Source organism: Xiphophorus maculatus, chromosome 13 (assembly GCF_002775205.1).
Source record: "Xiphophorus maculatus strain JP 163 A chromosome 13, X_maculatus-5.0-male, whole genome shotgun sequence".
NCBI classification, from domain to species: domain Eukaryota; kingdom Metazoa; phylum Chordata; class Actinopteri; order Cyprinodontiformes; family Poeciliidae; genus Xiphophorus; species Xiphophorus maculatus.
The window spans coordinates 21,424,761-21,449,055 of NC_036455.1; the positions used below are offsets into that span (position 1 = coordinate 21,424,761).

Genomic DNA, 24,295 nt, shown 5'->3' on the forward strand with positions numbered 1-24,295 from the left:
AAATGGTTTTCAATTTTCACATTTCTGTACACCACCCCTTTAAGTCTGATACCTCTAGCAAATCACCATTGTCACCAAAAGCGTTCGGAATTCACGTTATCAGTGAACCGACGTGACGCTGACGTGTTGTTTATTCTCAAAATACACACAGCCGTTCTGGGAAGGCCTCACAGCGTCATGGCAGCCAAGTTAGAGATAGACTTATGGTGAAGTTTAAAGCAGGGCTATACAACTACATCTCTATGGTAAATAAAAAAAGCACCTGCACCATATGCTGGTTGTGTTATTACCTGACAAGAGACTGCACAAAAAAAAAAGAAGCAAGAAAGCAGTTTATTATGTATGCTTTAATAGCAAACATAGAACATTTGACAGCAATCACTCTGAGTTACAATATAGCTCTTGTCACAGTTCATCACAGAAGCCGTCATTCAGCAGAGAAAAAACACACCTGTTCCTTATCCGGACTGAACTAAAGCAGCTACAATGAGCTTCCTGCATCTGGAATATTGAAGTTGGTGTATCATGCAGATTTAAAACAACAGGGGAAAAAAGCTGAACATAAAGTCGTTGTTATATATGTAAACAATGATACATGACAAACTTCTATGACCCTGCCTTAATGGTTAACGCTGTACAAAGCTTCGTTACAGTACACATATCTTCATAAGGCTATAATACTGCCACCCTATATATACCGTAGGCTCACGAGATGCAAGCAGCACACCACCTGAAGTCAATAAGCAAATAAATAAAGACAGAGAAACAATTAAAAGACATGTACACAGTGCAAAATGACAATGAAAGCTCTGCCTTGTTCTGAGCAGACGTGAAGGTGTGCTTGAAAGCAGAGAAAGGAAAAGCTGAGTGAGCATCACATGCTACAGTGGCACCAACCGAATCGCACCAGCTCCCTGCTCTCCAGCCACTTTGGTTTAGGAGTCCCTTCCTATGAAGCCAGCTCCATAGGGCCCTCCTCTTCACCGTCCGCCCGGTTAGCGCGGATCTCCATGAGCGTGCGAGCAAAGCGCGCCCAGTCCTCAGGGTGGGCCACGGAAAGCTGCAAAGGTCACAGACACAAAGGCGCGAGGTCGTTAATGCTGGGAGAGTGGATGTGGATGTAACTTTTTCCTTCTACTCAACTTTCCATTAATATGCTGCATTATTTGTGGGGTCTAGGGACAACTCTCTGTGGATAGCTAGAAATCTATGAATACTTGCCACTTCCTTCATCTAAAAATGCTTAGAACTGCCTATTTTAAATCATTCAAACACCAAATATGCATTAATATGGGTTAGTATGCATAATGGAAAGTGCCTCAACACTAAGTGAAGAAGAAAAACACTTTGTGTGAAAGTCTTCTTTTTGGTCAGCAGGGCTTTTCACCTCGGAAATCTCCTTATTACTCTTGAATCACAAATACTGACCATAACTGAGTGTTTTTCCCATCGTTTATCAATTTCTTTAGATGTTGTTGCTTTTTCTGTTTTGTAGCCTTACTTCACGTTGCCAGACAGATTCTGTTACAGTGATTTCGTTATTCTACAGATCAGGTTGCGTAAACAAGAATTAAAAATAAAATGTGGCTCAGAAAGTCGATTCATTATTTGACAAATGCCGTGATTAATACTTCATATTTTGCCAGGCTGGTTTGGCTTTTTCTGTTCAATTTTTAACTAGATTGCCGCGTTTGCTCACATTACCTTTGTTCAGCATTACAATCTGATTGATGAGCTTCTCAATTTCACATTTAAAAGAAATCAGGATTTTTATTTCTATGCTGATATGAAGATAAAAAATTAAACTTCTGCCTATGAAGCAGTTTTCACAGTGACACTGTCCAGCTGAGCTGCCTGTTAAGAGTGCTAATATCTGCAGAGTTTACCCAGCCAGCCAGCCAGCCACCTGGTATAAAGTCTGGAAAATGTCCACATGGACACAGCAGGTAACTGTCTGGAGCGCTCAGTGTGACGACCATGAGCTGCCTTTCTCTCAGACTCGCAATACATTTCCGATCGTCGCCCTGATCCTGCAGACATGTGCTAGCAGCACCGATATCATTTAAAAAAACATCATTAATGAAAAACTCAGAGGCTTCTCGTGTTTTGTTCGCTGTGCCGCTCCCACGCTGTCTATCTGTCGCTGCGGAGTGCTTCCAGCAGAGAGAAAATGAATAATCTGGCTGTGAAAACACCACCTTTAAAAAAGTCTAATCAAATTTAATGTCAGCTCTGTTCTGATTGTATATAGTTCAGCCAGCTCATGGGGTGAAAAAACTCACAAATAGCCTAAGAAGTAAATAAAAGTCAAACATGTAAACACACACAGAGAGAGTCTTAAGTGATATTACATAGTCGCGCACAGCTTCATGAAGATAAAAACATTTTGCAAGCATATTAGTATCACATGAAAACTCCACGGCTGCCCCTACAGGAGGCTGTAAAGGAGAGGGCATAATTAGTTCATTTTAAAAACAGCACCCTTCACAATGATTGAGAAATGTGTGGAAGGTCTTACAATAAATTTATGTTCATTGCAGCAGCAAAATCTGAAAACTGAAAAAAATGAAGATATACTCCAACAATAAACTTTGCATATTTATTTATCTACCTCTTTGTCAAACCCTGTTTGTTCCAGTTCCAGTTGTTTCAAACCTACTAGTTATTAAATGGACAGTAGAGGGAGCTTTTTCTTCTGATAGCTATTTCCTGACTTAAAATTAGCACACAAACTGAGTGTTTTCTTGTCTATCCTATTTTAAAAAGTGGCACAGAAAAAGGTCAGTTGAATATGTGGATGTTTTCCAGTGAACTGAATTCAAGTGACATGGGGTTTAGTGGAAATAAACGACACTGTTAGTTCTGAGGAATGGAGTCATAAGGGAATGGCTCCTACAGCGGGGTGACCTAGTGATGATAAAATGATGAAAGTGGAAAAGAATCAACTAGCATCAAATGAGAAAAAGCGGCGCTATAAATCACGAAAAGTTAAAATTTGTTATTGAGCTATGTAGCGCATTTAGGGAAAGTTTTGACTTCCTTGACGTGTTTACACTGCACAAGTTTCCATTTGGATTGAAATCTATCAATTCGAATATAGCACATTGTTTTGCACACGGTCACAATGGCTTATAATCTTTTAGATCCCATAATTTGATGTTAAGTCTGACCAAGGTTAGTTAGGTCAACAATTACTTCCTTGGTATCTCAGCTAAATTTCCCATGATGTCACACGAGGAAGCAGAGTGCTTGAATTGTGCCTTAAAATACATCAATGCGTCACTCCATTGAACTCCATAGAACCTCATGACACCATCTGGTTTTGTCTAGACTGTTTAAAGACAGTGTATCTCAGTGTATGTACACTTCTGGCTTTGAAGAGAGTACGAAAGAGTGATGCATGTCGTTAACGTAGCCTTTAGCAAATAGACACAATTTTGGTCGTCGTAAACGACCTAAAACGGAAAAAGCTTAGTCTGATTAAATGTCGGTGAAAAGAAGAAAATTCATATTGTTTGTTTGTATTTGTTTGCACAGTGTATGTACATTTCTGGTTTCAGTTTCATAAGAACTCTTAATTTGAGTGAAAATTGTATTATTATTTAAGAAAACAGTAATAAATACAAGCAGTAATGTGTCACATGTTGATTGTGTGTGAAATACATAGTGAAAACGCAAAATGCATTGAAATGTTTTGGTGTAAAATAAGTTTTAAAAGTGATATAGGTGCATCAGTATAAATCTATTATGAGTGTAATCTCTTCTGCTATCCCAACAGAAGCAGCATCAAAACGAAAGACTTAAAACGAGGCTAAACGAGCTCATAAAGAGGGCTGGTTTTGTTCCTCTGGAGATGACTGTGCAAATCAAACAAAACATTACATGCAGCATCCTCTTCATCATACTTTCACACAACAAAAAATTCTCTTCAGTCAGGGGCTTCTTCAAAACTGCAGTAATACAGACCACTACAGGAGATGCTTTCTGCTCACAGCCATAAACATCTAAAACAACTCTTAGAAGAGATATGAATAATGCGAGTTACATTTCATTTCCCTTTGGGAATATTTTTTAATTGAACTGAACAAAATTACCAGAAATGCCTAATTCACCAATTAGATTGGATGTTATGACAAAAAAAAAAAAGAAGATTTGTTTTGTTAAAAGCATCCAAATTAACAGTTCTGTTTAAATTATAATGACTATTATTTGGGGTTTAGCAGCAATTCTTCCAATTCCTAACAGTGAAAACATTCAATTACTATACCAAAGAAAAAGTAAACATAATCATGCTAATTTGATTGGTGTATATTTTATGACAGACCACCAGTTTGCCAGCAAGAACACATCCAACGATCTGTCGAGTGTTGAAGTCCAAGGAGCCACATTGTCAGTATGGAAAATCTGTCACATGAGCTGCACAGACCGTCAGGGTCAAACCGAATGTTGTTCCTCTCTTTAGCTGAGCACAGTTGGACTCAGAGGGAGTGGGACAAAAGCCGCAGCCACCACCCAAGATGTCTGCAAGCCATTCGCATGGCTAGGCTGTAATTAATCAGAAACCTGGCCACAGTCACGGAGGAGCGGGGGAGAGGGGAGGTACGTAGTACTGATGAGTGGCGTAAGCAATAGCAGAACGACTACGAGAGGCTTGTTCCTAATGATGCCTAGGTTTGAAAATCAGGAGTTTCATTACTCTGAAATGTACAAGACAACAGGGACTGAGTTTTTATCCTGTGATTTGGATTTTCCACACAGGGCAACACTTGTAAAGTTTTAATAGATAACCCCGATGGTAAATATGCTTAAAATAAAATGCTTAGAGTAAAATGAAACTTGGAAATTGTTGGTATTTTGTCCTTCTTGGAAAAGTCTCCAGACTTGCTGTTATTCCCAGAGATACTTCTTGTTTCCTTAAAAAAAAAAAAAAAACCTCTCTTCCCAGTTTTAGCTACATGGGCAAGTTTACAGTAAAGTAAATACCCCATTACCACACACCCCTACACACACACACACACACCCAAAAAAAAAAAAAAAAAAACCCTGCCTAAAGGACCCATAAAACCTTTCAGCTTCACTCAGTTTTATTGAGGCCTCTTCATTACCATCAACCCAGCACTGAGGCCACCAGCTCTGCTTGACTCCCCTCTAGCTTACCACACAAAAAAGATGCTAAACTTAGCCAAGCAGCTAAGCTAAAAACATCTTCAAGCATTAAAACGCGTCGGCTAGAGCTGAATCTTTAGCTGGCTGCTTTGTGATGGGAGCACTTTCAAGATGCATTGAATAAAATGTTACATACAGCAGTGTGAAGCTGAAAATGTTTTGTAAAACTCTTGACTTATTCCTGATAAGTAAGTAAACAGTTGCCAAAAATTCAGAGATTAAGATTCAGTTCCACATGCTTTGTACTATTTAGTAATAATAACACAGACATAGACATCCATGATGTACTGAGACCCAATATTTCTTTTACAAACACTATTTGGTCAAATTACTGGTAGTAAAATTCTCTCTACCTGCTCCTGTCCAGCGACTGCAAATTTTGGTGTTTTTATTCTAGTTTCCTCGTGCTTTTTGCACCTATGTTGTAATTAGGACTTGATTGAAAATGAAACTCGTGAGAGCCTCTCAGCTCTGTATCATAGGAGTCAATGTGAATCTAACATGTGAGCCCTCAGCAAAAACAAAAAAAAGCTGAGTAAATATTAATGTATTTAACCAAAACTGTAACATTTTCAGGATGTACTTTTCGTTCACAACAGCAAAGGAAAACCTCTGCAGGACTATTTTGTGCCCCAGCAGAGCATTTCAATGGTTGTTTTATGTACCTCTCCTGTGTCGTAGATCCAAACTCTCCCCTCTGAGTCGCCCACGGCCACCTCTTTCCCTCCCGATGACCAGCGAACCCTGTTCAGAGCCGAAGCTCCCTCAATGGTCACACTGGCAGTTGGCACCTAGGAGGAAAAAAAATACAATAAATACATGATGAAAATACATTATATTTACCTGGCCTTTCATTTTCCAGTGAAGCCATATTCTCCCTTCAGCAAAAATAATAGTTCAAACAAGAAAAGTAAAACTACTAATTAGATACTACCTGCCACAATTAAACATTTGCTAACAGTTAAAGTTTATTAACATTGGCTTAGGTTTTTTTTTGTTTATTACTTCAGAAGCAGTGCCACTGTAAAGTATTCCCTCTTGATTGGCGAGATCATTCGCAGCGGGTTTCTTTTATTCTGAAGACAAAATAGAGTAATAAACAGCCACGTACTATGACAAGCCTCTTGAAACCTTACCACATTTTATTTAGTGACCCTAATTGCAACGTGTCCTAATGTTTATTGAAAAATTGGAACATTACATTATGTGATTACAGAGCAAATTTACCACAAGAACAGGGTGGCTTCATCTGGATGTGCCGGAGGTTACAAATACAAAGCTGTCACATTTACAGCTTTTTATTCGACCGGACACATGCGAGCCGACGTATTCTGGAAATAACCCGCGCATGTTTGCTGGCATGGGCCGAGCTGAATCTTGATTTCTGTCTTTTAGTGCTCATGTTGCACCTTTGAAAACCCAAAACCATCTGCAGCGTTTCCATAAACTGTTCCTGACATGTGGCAGGCGAGTCTGACACATGTCACCAGTGGAGACAGAGGCCTTGGCATCGCGTCTCCTCGCACAGCGAGCTCCTGCGCATTTAAAGCAGAGCTAACCACAGACTGACTGCCATTAGCCCACTAGCTTCCCTTCCTCCGCAAGAGTGGATCTGAACGGAGAGCTTTAAAAACTGCGTGTGTGTGTGGTGGAAATGAGAACCAGGCACGCTACGCTGCTCTGTTAATGTTGTTATGACTCTGTGTTTTTAATATGATGGCAACAATGAAAGCCTGTTGCTATCAGACTGGCTAGTGTGTGAGCGAGCGAGCGTGCGTGCATGCGTCCGACGCATCCGTTTGCGTGAGCGCTCGTCTGTGCAAATGTTTCTCATAAAGCACATTGTTAGGCGAGTTAAGCCCCCGATAATGAACTCTTCCTCTGTCTGTGAAAAGGCTGCTGTTGAGGGAACCATGGGAATATGCGCTGCAGACAGTGGAGCTGCTGCTCCCACAGCGGCGTGCGTTAAAGCAAGAAAATCCGCAGAGATGGGAGCTAAAGTGGGAAGACATGAGAGTCTTGTATGGTAGAGAAAATGGGAAAAGAGGGAGAGCTTATTATTTGAGAGGAGTGAGAGCATCTGTCTTGACGCAGACTTGCATTAAGGTTGTAGTCACTGGTGTGTCCATGGAAACCAAGGAGGAAGGAAGATGGAGGATCCATTTATCTGGACTTTTACCTGAATGATCAAAGGTTGTCTGCTGACAGGGTTGAACGACAGAAAGGTTTTTTACGGAATCATGGTTGAAGTTACATTTTTCCTTTATAATAAATGTGATGAAAATAACTGTAGTATAGTCCACAGGACATAAAGCTCCAGCAAGGAGACAAGCAGACAACAAAGTAGTTGCTTGTTTTTTTGTTTTTGACAATGGTCTATTGAAGTTCACTCCCTACCAAGTTTGAACGGTGTGAAGAAGAAGTTGTACCCTAGAGATTCACTAGTCTTTAAAAGATGAAGTATATGTATGCAAGTACAGACAGTTTTGACCCCATTTGCCACTTGTGATACAAAACCTTAGTGTAAATAAATCTTGTGTTTTGGAACATAACATTTCAGAAAGAACAAAACACTTTTTGAGTACATTTTTTCAGAAGGGCAAAATATGTAAATGTAAAGAAAAATTACAATTATTTCCCACTCTGATGATATTATTTTGCACAACCTCCAGTTGGAAATAGACTTCCTCTGTAACTTTTCCTGAAGGTTTAACCAGACAAAATAATTGATTATTCCTCCTCGAATGAGCTGTCCAGATCATCAAGGGTACTGGTCTCTTCTCTTCAGCTACAGGTTTTGCAGATTTAAATCAAAAGACTTAAATCACAAGGTCAATTTTGTGTTTGATGAAGCATTTTTGTGTATGATTTGGGCCAATATCCAGCTAAAAATAACTAATTACAACAACTGATCCCCTCAGATTTCATTAAATCAGGATTCCCTGGTATTTCATAGATATCAAGATAGACTGCACTCTAACAAAGCCAACAGTACATAACAGCCGGTAGGAGATGCTTTTCCACATATTTACATATTTTATATTTATTTTCCGTTTGAAAAGTTATGGGTTAATAATTTCATATTTGAATACACAGACCAACATGGCAACTTAAAGCAGTATAATTCAGAATGAAATGTTTCAGTTGTCCTATTTTAAAATAGAGACAAAAAAGACACCCCGTAATAAATAAGAGATACATGTTTTGTCTTTATTTTAAAATAAAGACAACTGTCCCAGTAATTCTAATGATTCTGTTAAAAAAAACAATTATGCCCTTAGGAGAGATACATGTTTTCTTTAATGAATCTTAATGTACTTAAGTCAAAGGCTGAATTTCTCAAAATTTTCTGTGTTGGTACGGCTTCCCTAGGGGTGCCAACAAACGCACTTTGTGAATTTGTGTGAAAAGGTCTGGATTAAGCAAAACTAATTTAAACAAAATCCCTAGCAGAAATACATGTTTAATGACAAATGAAATGAAGGGACCAAGTTATAGGATTGAAAACTATCTGCTCATAACTTTAGACATTTATTCACTCCTTTTACTTTTTTTTTTGCTTAATGCTACACATGATTATGTTGAATTCCAGCACTCAAATGGCCTTAAATGCACTCATCTCAAAAATAACTGTCACACCACAGCATTTCAAAACTCAGCCCATGCTGGCCTGAACTTTCTTTCTTTTAATCATTATTTTTCATGGGACTGTGGACTGAGGGCTGGGGCTCTCTCCTTGTGGTCGCCGACACATCTGTGCACTGCTCTGACGGGACACAGTTTGGGAGGAAGACGGTCTCTGAGGTCGTCTGAACGTTAGGCAGAGGTTGTAGAAATGTTAGCGGGGTGGCTGGGTGGGAGCCAGAGCGAGAAGATGTCACCCAGTCAGATTTAAAGCGAGAGCTGTGAGAAACGCCTACAGGGGAATCTTGAATCTTGTGTGTGTGTGTGTGTGTGTGGGGGTGTGTGTGTGAAGAAGAGAGCTTTGGGTGTTGGGTTGTGCGGTTCGGGCTGAGCCCCAGCAACAGACCCGGAGGACACCAAACAGGCACGCATATTGACAAAGAACAAGATGACACAGAAAACACGCCCACCGTGACCTAAATCCACACACCTCCGTGTCGTTGTTGAGGTTCCACAGATCCAGGCGGCCCATGCCGTCCACGGCGGCGAACATGGCAGGATGCACGGGCGACCACATGACGTCATACACATAGTCGGCATTGTCCTCAAAAGAGTACAGCGGTTTGTTGTGCTGAAAGAGAGGGGGCGAGAGAAAATAAGAAGATAACTGTGGACGAGTGTTTGAGTGGCACGGTGCGAAATAGCACTGTACAGAAAAAAAAAAGAAAGAAGAAAAAACGGAGAGATTACAGGAGATGACACATTGGAGATGGACGGCAAAAAAATAGAGCGAGAGACACCGAGTGAAAAGGAATGGAGAGAGGGAGTGTGTGAGCTTCAGACAGAGCGGCGCTGCCTCAGCCTTGGGGCCTGTCTGGGTGCAGAGCCTAATTAAAAAGCCTTGCACATTCACACAGTGCCATAAAACCGCTGGGAGAGATGAAAGAGAAGGCCCCTCCACAAGGTATACTGTAACCTTAACACAACAGCTGTCAGAGAGATGGGAAGAGATAGAGAATGCAACGAGAAAGAGGGGGCAGACAGTGGACGGGAACGAGAGGCGCGCCGAGGAGGATGTGCTCGTTTCAGGCATGAACAGGTTAATTAATGACGAGTTTATTGGTTATGTTCGGCGGTAAAGAGCTATTGTAATCTCTGCAATCATATCAGCTGATGATCACTGTTAACATAAAACTGATATTAATAAAGATTTATATCTGGTGCCGTGGGAGATGTGGGAGATTTACTTTTGCATGGAAAACTTGTCAGTGCTCTCTAGTGGACAAATACTAAATTACCATAACTTGTTATTATTTACAGTACACTTTGTTGGAAAGGAGATCTCCAACACAGAGAACACACACAAGTCCAGATTTGAATTTACATCATAATGCAGCAAAATTTGTAGAGATATTTACATGACTGTGTGTTATTTTATCTATTTAAGTACTTGGAAGCAAACAAAAAAAGGAGACAATGTTATTCCTCATAATTATTCATTTGGCCTGGCAACAATGTTTGGAGAAGAACATTTTGGAACACAGTTAGGAATGAAAGATCAGCTGGCATTTGTTTATTGACTATTGTTTATTGTGTTCCCCAGTTACACTGGGAACAAAAGACAAGCACAGATAAACTGGTGACATTACACTATAAATATAAACTGCAAACATTTTTCTCTCTATATTTACATTGGTTATATCTTTAAAATCATGACTAAATTTCAATTTTTAATTGATTTGGAGTTTAGAGACTTGTCCACTCTATATGTTAAGTTGTTGGGGGCTACCTACTCGCAGTAAGGTTTTTTTTTAACTTAACATAATAATCATTTTTATGTCATATTTCAAATCCAATAAAAAGATATGGCAAAAACTGGTTATATTACAAAACATAAAAATCTCAACTTGCACCAATTTTAGCAGTCTACTAACAAATTAAATAAAAAAATTACATTTTGAGCTCTCAATCAACATTTTTACAGAAATGCCTATACTTCTATTTTGTTTTGTACTGTTAGTTTTTATTACACTTTAACCAAAGTGTAATTTTCTGTAAGTCAGACTTTTAGTTGTTGTGTCTCATCAGTTGATTTTGAACTTCTATTTAAGGGAAACATCTTTAATATGTTCTCTGCACAAGAATATTTAAAACAATACTAAACGCTGTGCCCTAGATAATTAACCCGTTGGACCAAACGAACACTGTGCTCCTCCTAATGGCTGCCATCCACGATGAAGCATACTTATAAGTGTTAAAATCAGAGATTCCGCTTCAGTGTGTGTGACTCAGTGTAATCCCCATTTTTCAGATTGACGACTCAGATTCCAAGGGCTTAAGAAACAAAACTGCGTTCCTGACAAGAAGAGAGGGAGGGGTCGTGGAGAGGAGACAGGTTGGCTGCAGGAGCGAAATAAAAGAATGTACAGTATTCTGTCTCTCTTCCTCATTCTTAGCCCCTACTCCCCTTTGATTGTCTTGCTACAAAGTTTCTGGGAGACAACACGTACGCACTTAGAAACACGGCGCAAACAAACATCCGAGTACATTTCTAGCTTCGACTGAAATAGTTTCCCATTCAGACGACAGCAGAACTCTTCTCTTGTTCTTTGCCTCACAGGTTTTACATTCAATAAGTTGGTGGGTCGACGTTTAAAGTTCTCACCATATCATTCGCTCATTGTCCTCATTCTTTACTTGTCATCTTTTATCACAGCTCATCTTCCTGCAGTAACCCTTTTCTTTTTTAATTGGCTTTAAAATCTGTCACTTTGGATATAAAGTCAAAATTATACATGACTTACATAAAATCAACAGAACTGATTCAGGCTTAAGCTTCTGTTTTGGTCATTTCCACCATCTCCTAAGATTGTGAAAAGTTTCGAAACTCATCTCAAAACATAGTTTAATCCGAGTGGCGCCACACAGAAAGTACCTGCTTGTCATTATCTTTCCAGTGATAGTAGGATACGAAGCTTCTTGCACGTTTGAGCAAAAGAACCATACCTTAATAGAGTGCAATAAAGTAATACTGGAGGACCTGAACTCTGTTATCAGAACTCTGCAAGACCAAAGCTGCAAAACACTAATTTTAAATTGTGCAAGACATCAAATATTTCGTCACCTTCCTAAAATAACAACCAAAGTGATTTTCTGCCAAAAGTGATTTTTATTTTTTGCCCAAATCATTTTTCGGCAAAAAAAAGATGTGGTGATTTTCTTTTTTTGTCAAAATCACGTTAGGCAAAAAATGATATAGGCCATAATTTTAGGAAGGTGACGAGATGCAATACTAAAGAAAACAACAACATTAATAGAAGGTACACTGATCAAAACACACTGGCATAAAAAATACAACTGAGAATTTGACTTCAGTCCAAAATGTAAGCAGCAGCTCACCCAAAATTACTTCTGTCCTATTAGCTCCTTTGAGTCACGGCTCACAAAATGTGGTACAAGTGTGGACTGCCTTGGGCGGTACTGAGAGGAAATTTCAGTATCAACTACTTACAGGTAAATAAGAAGCTACTTAACACACGTTTTTATGGCAGCAACCTTTTCCAGGAATCTGGATAGTTTTCTGGGACCATTATTAGGCCCCCTGTGTTTCTATTGCATTTACCAGAAGAATGACCCTTGTCTAAAAAGCCTTCAGCTTCACTAAATGCTGTTTTTACACATTTAAAATGGATCAATTATGTTTGCAAAAGCATTCCCAAATAGTGTCCGATTTTTATTTTTCTTTACAAAATTTTCTTCCACTGGCTAAAAACTGAAATTTTGAGCTTAATGTGAAGCAGCGCATCTTGTTGGATATAGATATTAATTAATCTTAACAAGAGTTAAAGATTGCATCTGTTCCTCTGTTTATTGCATCTGTTGTACAACGTAATGGAGACACTCTTGCGTTTCATTATTGTTACCCAGGTTCACCGTGTCTATTAAGGTTTAAGTTAATTCCGGGTTTTATGGCCGTACTGACACACTTTCATCTAATTACAATCCTTCATATTCTGTGCTGTGAGAGCCCACCGGGACAGACCCCTGCTATAATCTTATTTCCAAAGACACCTACCGACGCTCAGCTCCAGACTTGATCCACACTCTTCAACAATCACCTGAACTAACAGTGATGCAGGCCTTTAATTAACTTCTTCAGAGAGCAAAAGTGGAATTATTATACTTCATCCAATCACTTAGTAGACGCTGGGTTTGGGGTCAAGAGAGCAAGACGGTTCAAGTTATGCACAATCATAAACCCACTCCCAGCTGTCGCGACATTTTCAAACTCTGGCCCGGCGCAGAACGGTCTCGCTAGCCACAATATTTGCACCACTGAGAGTAAAAACATTAGCAGGCTTCTGTACAACGGCCTTTTTGAACTGTGAGGGCAAACGTGCAAGTGAATACGAAAACAATTCTCAGTCGATCTGCAAGTGCGAGTGCGAGGGCGTGTGTGTGTGTGTGTGCGTGAGCGACCGGAGGATTGAAGGTCGACCTCTAGGGGATTTCAGCCCCAGCAAAAACTGCCTTCTTAAGATATATGAGAGACATATGCGGTGTGTCTGTAGTCACACACCTTCACACCTCCAGGTAAGTGCCTGCCCACACACAAACATGGGTTATGCTGGAAGAGAGACAGACGTGCATTCCTGCGGTGGCCCTCAAAGGAGAGGGAATTCCCAAATCCTGAAAAAATAACACACTCTCCTGATGAAAATCCGCAGAAATGTTTTAATATGTGTCACAGGGCTCTTTGCTCAAGCTTTATGGACTGGCTGCTTGCAAACCTGCGCCAGAATTCATCAGAATGTTTTATGGCCTGTCGCAGCCAAGTATGAAAAGTAAAACATGATCCAGGATCAGGCTGTAGGTATAACGGGAAATTCATTATGTGTTTTATCATATTCAGCAAGCCCTTATAAAGATGATTTTCTTAACGGTTGCTTTCTTTTAGTCTACATCAGCTTTTCTAAACCAATAATTTTAACTTAGAATCCCTAGTCTACTTCCTCCTGCTAACTTCTGTAATCAGTATCTTTTGTTCCTCTTATTTCTCAGAAGTAATTCTGTGCGACACGTAAAATCACCCAGAACAAAAACTTCAGTCTCAGTAGCACAAAAATGTCCTGTCAGTGTTTTAACCAACGTTTCTCTTATCCAGCCTCTCTCCCGACAACAGCAGTGACTGTTTGGATTTCACTGCCGTCTAAATGCTGCCAAATGGAACTCATCACGTTCGTTTGAAGGGAGAGCAAATGCCCTGAGTGGACGAGGTCACTCAAATGCACCGAGAGGAGGAGCGCCCACCTCATGATTCTCTGAATGCACCAGCGCCGTCCTGTCAGAGCTTTCGGGGGTTTCGCGGGGACTTTGACAAACACATCAGTGAACACAGAAGCAAAGCATTTCTTCTGTGCGTTTGTCAGGTTAAGTGCTAAAAACATAACAAGCGATGAAGACCAAGATGCACGTTATGTATATATCTCTAAAGCATGTGTAGACTCTACCGGACTTGCAGCCCTATTCAAACATATTCACAGCCCTTGTATTTTTCTCACATGCACACATGTTGCATATTCTATTTAGATTTAAATTTATGCAACAACAAAAAGTCAGAAGGTGGTTTTCAATTTCTTTTTTTTTCTTTTCTTCACTGAAAAGTGCGGTGTACATTTGGATTCAATCCCCAGCTGTTGGAGACATACCAAAAAAAATTTGCAGATGTAATTGCAGAACATTTTTAACCCAGGAAGCCTGGATGCAAAATATACACTACACTTTTTTGATTTCTATTTTAAAAAATAAAAAAATAAAATTGAAAGTCATGGATAATTTTGTGTCTGACTTCATGTCAGTCTATCATAAACTCCCAATATAATATATAAATATTGTTGTAATGTGACAAACATGTAAAAAGGCTCAGGAGGACTGGACACCATGGCAAAGTTATTTATTGGCAGATATAATATAACACTTACCACTTAAATGACCCTCATTTAAATTTTTAAATCTTTTAGGAAACTTGACTTTGTGTGACTTATATTCATAAATTTGAGAATAAAATTTCTTAATTTCTTTTTTTTTTGTAATATTCCTAGGTTTACATTTAGCATATTTTTACATTTACCTATCTTCTTGAACTTAATTTTTTCATGATAAAAACAAAGAACAAAATGTTTGTGTTTGTGTTTGTTGATTTGTCAGAATGATCACAGATCCTTCTGACGACCGACGTAACTTTCGAGGAACAATTACGAGAGATATTTTTGTAATGACCAGCATCCCTGCTGATCCCTCTAAGGGACAAGTGTGTACAGAAAATGGATGGATGGATTTTTGTAATGCATTTAGGAATCTTATCTGTTTAAAATCTATAAAGCACAAACATAACATCCCTTCTTTGCTATTACTTTTACAGAAAATGTCACATCAGTGTTTTTCCGGACAGCACTGAGCCTTGGAGCATAACAACGTCTGAGAGGAGGAATTCAGGTCACAGTCATCAGAGTTCCTGGCTTCTGCTAATTAATTTCACAGCACACTCACACAGTCAGTATATGCAACAACACATCGCAAAGAGCTTACTCCAACACACACACACGCATGGCAACACACAAATAGCAAGAGAAAGACTGATTTTCAAATAGTTGTTCATCCAATGTACTCAACTCCCTCCCCTCATTCTCTCAGGAGTCCCTCTAAGTAACCTTTCGGAGACCACAATCAACCCCCCACACATCTGTTCCCTCTGCCATTTTCTCCCTCCCTCACACACGCACACCCACCCCGACTCACACACGGCGTACCTTGGTGCTCCAGAGTTTGACGGTCCAGTCGAAGGAAGATGTAATAAAGAGGTGGGAGAAGTCTACAGTGCCTACTGCACTGTGACAGCTGATTCCCGTAACCGGCCCCTGGTGGCCCTCGAACATTTCACAGATGCCCGCTTTACTGGAGAAGACAACGAACGTTGATGATTAGTTTTAAAAATTGAATGGCAATTTTTAGAGCTTGGGATCAACTTACTAACGAATCAGCCAACTTATGAAGCATTAAGAGCATTTTGATTCCTTTGGGACAATTCAAATTCCTCTTGAAAGAAAAAGTGAAATCTTCTTATTAAAGCAGCTCTTGTTTCTAGTTCATATTTCATTAGCTTATTTAATTAAGTGAAATTTCTTAATTACTTGCATTATTGCTATGTTCATCATTTTTTCTCTTGTGAATGAGAGCTTGTCAAAACCACAGCCAGTAGGAATAAAAATCAAATAAATAAAGAAATAACTATAAACATGCCGGCCGCTGATGATTTCTCCTTACACTGATCCATAGAATATGTATTTAAAAAGTGACAAAAAGGAGAAACAGGCCTAAATGTGTCTAATTTGAGAAAATAATTACATTTCAAACCTTTTTCCTTTTTTTATTTTGGTTCTTTCCTTGTGCTGTACGCCTATGGTTAACCTCAATCTGGACTTTGTTGTTCTGACCAATGGATATCAATTTCTATAATAATTATATTTAATATAAAAAAATATATTTTCTTGCTTTTCATGGACATCATTTATTCTTAAGAGGTCAGATTTGCTGTAAAACAGTTCTATTTCTTAGACAAACTGATAACAGCATGTAGATTATCAGCTGTTTTCAGCATCATAGATAACAACCAGCTCAGTTAGCATTGCTAACATTAAACAGCAGACTCTGTTTCCTAGAGAATGTAAACTTTTACCTTGTAGGAGCCAGAATGAACAGCTGGCATATGTGCTGTAGAGAAAATATTCATGTTAAATAACTTCATACATCTCATAGCTAACACTGAGTCCTCTTCCCTTTTCTTCCACACTGAAGAGTGTTGTGATTGTCATGACATCTTAGGGCTTAGGCATGTGTTTACTGATAAAAAAAAAGGGGGGTATTTGAATGGCTGTTAAAACTGATAATCAGAGGTCTAGCTAAAAAAAAAAGTAAGTTATCAGCACAAAACATTTCACCCACCTGCCATGTCTGGATGCAGTATACACGGTGCCTTCCTCGCTCCCCACCACATAGTTGTTGACATCCCCCGTGGGGAAAGCCATACCTGTCACCGCCACAGGTTTGGATTTGTTGTACACAAGTTCCATGGTCTCCTATAAACAGGAATGTCATGAATTTGGTAAACTATGCACTTTAAAGCCTTCAAATACACATAAAGTCATGATTTATATCGATAACTGACAGTTTTTAAGAATTTTTTTAGGGGAAAATAAAACAAAGGTTTGCTCCATTTTAACATCCAAGAACTACTGAGCTACAACAACTTTTCCCTGTAAATCTCTTAACATCAAGTCCTTCTGGCAGGTCGTGGGAACTGCGTGTCTGATGAGTGACATTTTTCACTACCTGAGGCTGAGCGAGCATGTCGAGACTCCACGAACACATCCTCCCGTCTGTAGATACAGTGATCAGGTTGTTGGCATTCTGGGTGCCGACCACGTTCACGCAATATACCGGGTGCTGTTGAAGTAACGTACAGAAACACAGCCGCGGGGTGAAACAATGTGCTGCAGTTACCACAGTTCTCATTAAAGTAACATCTCTGACAAAGCCACCAAGTAAACTAAACAAAATCCCAGAAAATCTTTTGTGCCTGGAAGCATTTAAGTGTTCTTCAATCTGGCATCCTGTGTGTTAAATATTCAGACAATTCTTAATTGCAAAAGGCTGTCAAAATCACAATCGTATTCTGAACATTTAAAAGTTGCTATTAATAATATGAAATTATTAATTCCTATTATGTAATTAAACAGGGAAACACATGACATAATGAGATACTTTAAGGACCAAAAGCACAGAGGGTTGACAGGCAACTTGCATGCCAGAGTGCAGTGGTCCTTTTCAATCCCTTTACGCTTGGGACATGTGCTGCTGTTCAAATCCATGAGTGTGTGAAGCCATTATATCATTACTGGCCAGTAATTGATTTGTCTGCTGCGCTGCACAAAGGGCCCATTCAGCAATCAGCACCATGCTAGTAAGCTAGACTTCACTAACTGGAGAGGACTAGAGCGGCAATCTCTTCAAGACTACAGTACAGAAGGCATGTGGCAAAGTAAGGGGCTACATGACTTCTGCACATAAGACTATAAAAGGACTTGCTGCCTGTGTCCATGCATTGGTAATTTGTTGAGAGTGAGCAAGTTCACTGGAGTTAAACTGAGCAATCTGTTCGATATGTTGGTTTTTTTTTCCTCTCACAATAAGTTGTACACTCACCCTGAAATGCAAATTATGACATTTACAAAACTGAACATTTTGTAATACAAAAAAGTCTGAAAACATATTTTGTAAAAGACAACATTTCAGAAAAAAAGTAGTATTTGCATAAATCTGGTTTTGTTGGGTCTACAGCAATTATGTAAAGTTCACAGAATGTTGTTTTGTAATAAATTCGTGTTTCACAAACTATTGCTGTATGTTCTGCTTTTTTCTTACTTTTTCAGAACTATTGACTTTTGTGTTGCCATTTATTGTTGTTTGTTTATATGATTTCCTAAATATTCTTTGTCATGTTTGAAAATTGAGTTTTGCACCTGAAGGCTGAACCGTCTATTTTGCTTCAACCAGCATTGTACGGGAGCATATTCAAATCAACATCTTGATATTTCCAGGTAAATGTTTAGTTAATACCAATGTTTTCTTGTCTGAAGGAAACTGATAAGACTGATCCTGAACAGTATTTCTTTTTGCAGGGATCGGAGGCTGAGATCGAACTGATCGGTAGCTGCATTTCCATAAGAAATGTGCGCAAAACTTTGTTAATATTCTGCTGATGTAAAAAAAAAAAAACACAATTTCACAATTGTGGTGTTTCCATTAAATAAGAAACACAATTAGAATCACACATGAATTAGTTTGTTCAGTCATTACAAAAATATGCAGCGCCAACAACCTCTTCTTGTTATCTTTGCTACAGTCAAAAAAACCCAACAAAAAAACATGTCGACTTTTTATCCAAAAACATGAGTTTTTTTTAATTAGTGTATCAACAAAATTTATTTTCATAATTCCAGTTTGCACAATTGTTGGATCCACTGATCAACAGAAACGCAGCTAGAGACATAGTGGGCTCTAACACTTCTATTTTCTTGTTTTTAACAGTATGTTATGTAAAAAGGGCCTTACAGTGTGTGCTGCAGCAGAGAGGGGGGTCCTCTGCACTGGGGTCCGGCGGTGACTCCGGTTGTCCCACAGAACAATCTGTCCTGAATATGTTCCTCCTACCACCAAGTTCGGATGAAACTTAGCAAAACCAACAGCTACGACTGGAGACTGAAAAGAGAAGAGAAGAAAGAGTTTTTGGGAAAGGGATACCTGTGTGTTTCATCAATATAAAGACACAGATGGTTTACAAAATATTTGTTAGATAATACAGAAAAGATATGAGTGCTAAAATGCATTGGACTGGTGAAATTATGAGATGAGGCATCAGGTGGTGAGAAAAGAGAACGATATGGATTTAAAGCAGTTATGCTCGACTGGGTGGGAGTTGAAACCAGTCATTGAGACAACGAAATGGGTGGCAGTCGTGGGGAAACACGGAGATGATGAGCTTGGCCACTGAGAGGGTCTGCTGAGGAGAGAAGAGAGGGGTGACGCTGCGGTGGAGACCAGACAAAGAGGGGAATTGTAGACCCCCGTCCACCACCAGCCGTTTCACATTACAGCATCAAAACTCCAGCAGCCACTGAAGCGCTCAGCGTAGCCTCCATCACAACGAGCGCACCCTTGAACTCCCTCCCAACCCTCATTGCCGCGCTTATTGAGTTTTGGTTCCTCTTCGGTGCTCGTACCGTATTGGCTTCTGCTCGGAATAGCCAACCGCCCCTGACCCCGGGGTCACCGAAGGATCTCCTCGACTCAATTATGAGAAAATGTTTCATCCCGTTGCTTAGCGCAACAGGAGGGTAAGTGGTGTAACGCTTTAACAAATTGAGAGGAGAAATAATTTACAAGCACAACAGCGCCAAGTGAAGCTCCCAGACACAAATCACAATTAAAAGCAGAGCAACTACAAGATGCAGGGTGCATTCTGGAACAGCGTCGTTGCCTAACACAGTCGTAGATTTATTAGACGGAGCTCAGCTGACACATTTATTGGTCTTGAAGACTGGGTGCCAGATATTTGGCTCTTAGAAAAGCAGCTTAGCGTGTGCACGGAGACTAAATTTGTCAATAATGATCAGAATCCTACTCCTAATCACTGTATTAACAAGGAAGTCATTGATGTAATAATGGTTTCATGACAAATTTGGTATTCTAACAGCTCCAATTTAAAATAATAATGCATTAGTGGAATAGATGTTGCTAAAATTTGTTTTGTGATGCTAACCCAAAACAAAAATAAAGATCCAGCCACAATGACCACTTGCCAGGAAAACCTCCACTAACCTTTTCAGCATTGAGCACAGTAGCAGTAGGCAAAACTATGTCCAAGACCAAATGCACACTGCAGTCGTAGTGGTCCTTTTTTTCTTCTCCGTCCATCCCTTCCAGCACACCATGTGCGAAGCAGCCAAAACCCCAATTCATTTTGAAGGACGATTGGAAAACAAACCAGAAGGAAAGAAAACCCTACGCAGTCCTTATATTGCGTTTTTGTTCCTCCAGAGGCATCACCGAGTCCAGAGGAAAGGCTCTGTAGTCGCCTCAGATGTCGAGACTCAAAATAAACAGAGCTTTTGGAGATAAAAATAAAGTCGCTCATCGGCTGCCATGAGGGCTCTTTCTTTATTTACACAGTGTGACAAAAAGGGATTGTGGTTTTAGGCTTTATCAGCGTGTATTACAAGCCAGGCTTGAATGGCCAAGATGATGTTGGGCTTGCTAACAAGAAGCTGAGAGGGTAATAATCACCTAAACTACAAAATGTCTATATTAAAAGGTCTAGATCACATTAAACAACTACAGTGGATTGCAAAGGTATTAATATTCTTTGGACGTGTTTTATATTTTGCACATTTTGTGCCAGATAACTGCAAAGTACAGCATAAATGTAACGTAGGAGGAAAACAGAGGGTGCACTTTCAATTGTTTTGACAAATAAAAATTTCAAAAGCGCCATTTGTATTCAATTACCAAACCTTTTGCAAACTCATGCAGGTTTTCTTCCTGCATATAGCTGGATTCATCATCCCATCCACTTTGACATGCCTCCCTGTCCCTGCTAAGAAAGCAGAACATTCACAGCATGATACTTCCACTGCCATGCAGAAAATATGTGAATTGTCAGTTGTGTTCAAACTAGAATCAAGAATCTTTACAATCATTTTGAAGCTATAATAAGATGTTTGTTGAGACACTCGGCTCAGAGTGAACACGTGGAACACAAACAAAAATTTTAAATGCTTAAGGAAAAGAATAAAAATTCTTACAAATATAAAACCCCCTTACAGAAAAATTGGAAGCAAAACTAGACAACAGACCTTTAGTGTCACCTCCAAAAATGCCTATATGTCATCCACTGGTTCCATGGGATTTTTAAACCATTATTTACATAAAGTGCAGCTTGTGCCAGAGTGATCTAGAAATGGGCTGGTGGTCAATTTGACTGTCAGTGGGAGTGTTTATGAGTCTGTGCATACTATCTTGTTTATGTGTATCTCAGAAGGGGCGTGTGTGTGTGTGTGTGTGTGTGTGTGCGAAGGTGAGATGGGAAAGAAACTGTTGTGAAACCATGTGAAATTATATGGCTTGCAGCACAATGCAAACAGTGCATGGCTGTCTCTCAACAGCCATGCACTGTTGAAAGCACATGGCTGTGCAATGCACCGTGTAGTGCTTACAGTGCGTTTCTTTTTCATATTTACACATAACACTCATTAATTTAGACCAAAATGTCTCAATCAGAAATTGTAGACAGGCTCCAATAAGGTTTTTATGAAGTTACATTGAATAGTTTCTTTCTTTTTTTTTTAAGTGGACTCCTGTAGTTCAATCCAAAAGGTGCTGAGTTGATTTAAGCTTTCTCCTTAACTGTGCCTCTGGGCAAGGCATTTAGCACTAAATGCCTGTCAATCTGTGTATGGGGGTATGAATTCATTTATTATGTACCAGCATTTTGTCTATGTCTTAAGATGAAAAAAAAAATCATTTCCCACTTCCATAAATAAGCAATAAATTAGCTTATATTATTATTAGTAGTAGTAGTATTATTATTTCGGTCTGTTTAGTATTCTGTTTTACTGTATGGTGATTATTTTGTTGGATGGATGGATGGATGGATGGATGGATGGATGGATGGATGGATGGATGGAAGGGATGGATGGATGGATGGATGGATGGATGGATGGATGGATGGATGGATGGATGGATGGATGGATGGATGGAAGGGATGGATGGATGGATGGATATCCGATCATACTGTAACACTTGTATCATCTATTGCCAAATGACTTTAAAAAAAGTTTACTTTGACAACTTTTGAATAACACACATTTTCCCTGTTATTCAAAAGTTAAGCCTATAAAGTAAACCCTATAATAAAGTCAGCTTTAGTTTCTAACAATGACATTTGGGTGCGGTGGAGATGTGGTTGGTGGAACAGTCACACCATGAGCTCTTTCTTACAGAATGCCAGTGACTCATGGAAAGATGCCGCTCACGTTCAGATCTATGTTTACAGGCACACAAAGTGAAGAGATATTAACGATTTGATACTTTATGTATGTGTGAGATATATATTTAGATCTCATTTTTATCTAATTTAAGAGGTACTTTGTTACTTTTGGATTTACGAATATGTGGCTGAGATGAGGATTCACCCCAATATTCCAATTGGGACATAACCGAAGAGCCACAGCTGTCCTGAATCTTCCAAGGACAGAAGAGTGTGAGAAAAAATCTAATTCTGTCCTGTTTCTGATTTTCTTTTCTTTTGTGTGAAGCAAGACGTATGTTTTAAATTAAAAGGAAAAAACCTACTTTAAACCATTGGCCACAAGAAAAGTGAAGATTCCTCTCAGCAAAAACTAGTACTATATTGCTTAGCCAGTGCTTTTATTCTAATATGTGTGTTTAAATATTTACTGGATGCATATTTGTGATGTATTTGTCAAAGTGAAACAATCTACAGCAACACATATAATGCTTCCATTTTTTAAAAATTGAAAAATATGATTTAAATTTCATTATTAACGCCGTCAAAACTTGAAAATAAACATGCGAATCTACTTGCATAAACAAACACAAACACAGAACATCCATGTCCTCCACTCGCTCTATTTTCCTCTACAAGTCACCACCCTACATAAACATCTCTACCCCACATGAGTAATGACAGAGAGAAGCTAAATCAAATCAAGAGACCCCTCAATTTGCTCCATATGTTAGTTTAACTCAAAAGCCCTATCAGTGTCGCCATCTTAAGAGGAAAATTCCCAAATAAACTCTGAATCCCCTTTTTGAGAAACCGCAGGTCATGCCACCATTCCCCTCATATACAGTCAGGCTTAGTGGAGGTGCTACTGAAAATTAAGACTGCGTCTGTCCCAAAGACGGCAAGATGTACAAAAGAAACTTGGGTGTTTACACAAATGTCCTTCTGGCCACATTATTTAGATTTTTCTAAATTCATCTTATGCAGTAATGCCCACAAATAGAGTGAATTATATGGTCAACTAGTTACTGACTGGAAATTTGGTGTTAAAATATTCTATAATTTACTGAACATGTACATGGCTTTTATCTAATTGTCCTTAAACTGAAAGCCTCTGCCATTGGTTAGTTAAATGTCGTCACTGCATGAGTTGCAGGGAAATTATGTACTGTCTAAAGTACTCGATGCAAAACATATTTTGGGACAGGTATCCTCCATATTTAACAGCAACATATACACAAAAGCCTGGTAATAAATTCACTGTTTATTCCAGCAGCATATTCTCATACCAAATAGTTTACAAAAATGTAATTTTTTTATTGGTGAACTTATTTTTTCAGTGAGAAAAAAGAAGTTCAACATTAAGAAATACTTATTGCCATTTCTAACAAGTCAAACAATTCCAGTTGAATAAATATAACTCATGCTTCACTTTTTCAATAACTACATTTTTAGCTGCAAAATGTTACTCCATGGTAGCATGGAGTAACATAATAATACTATTATGGAGTAATAATATTGGTACTAAAGAAAGTGACAGAGTGACCAAATATTTCTCAAGCTGCATGGAGCCTAAAGACGCAGGAGAGCCCCTCCCACACTTGTTACTGTGAACCTTCTGGTCAGCTTCATGACAGAAAGCAATTACAGTTTTCACTCACTTACAAGAAAGACTAATTAGGAGCCCCTTAACATACTTTCAATGTTATACTGTAATGAGCAAGAGGACAATTCTGCTCACTCCATTTTCCAAAACAAGCAAGTTTACTTGAAAACTACTACTGAATTACTCAATTATTGCTTAAGCGTTGTGTGAAAATCCAAATGGCATTATTAAAATAACATTATTCTAACTGTAAGAGT

At 39.0% G+C, this 24,295-nt stretch overlaps 1 protein-coding gene across 5 annotated transcripts in view; it reads right to left on the bottom strand.

The window, feature by feature from the left end:
* Nucleotides 1-317: 317 nt before the first annotated feature.
* The window catches only part of dync1i1 (dynein cytoplasmic 1 intermediate chain 1), a 60,147-nt gene continuing 36,169 nt past the window's right edge, over nucleotides 318-24,295 (bottom strand). For all 5 annotated transcript variants that reach the window (XM_023345216.1, XM_023345217.1, XM_023345218.1 and 2 more), the window contains 7 exons: nucleotides 18,961-19,107; nucleotides 17,179-17,292; nucleotides 16,792-16,925; nucleotides 15,600-15,744; nucleotides 9,281-9,421; nucleotides 5,832-5,957; nucleotides 318-1,060 (listed from right to left, as the gene is read on the bottom strand). In XM_023345216.1, the coding sequence (XP_023200984.1) occupies nucleotides 950-1,060; nucleotides 5,832-5,957; nucleotides 9,281-9,421; nucleotides 15,600-15,744; nucleotides 16,792-16,925; nucleotides 17,179-17,292; nucleotides 18,961-19,107 (918 nt within the window). In that variant the 3' untranslated portion in view covers nucleotides 318-949. The remainder of the gene's footprint in view (nucleotides 1,061-5,831; nucleotides 5,958-9,280; nucleotides 9,422-15,599; nucleotides 15,745-16,791; nucleotides 16,926-17,178; nucleotides 17,293-18,960; nucleotides 19,108-24,295) is intronic.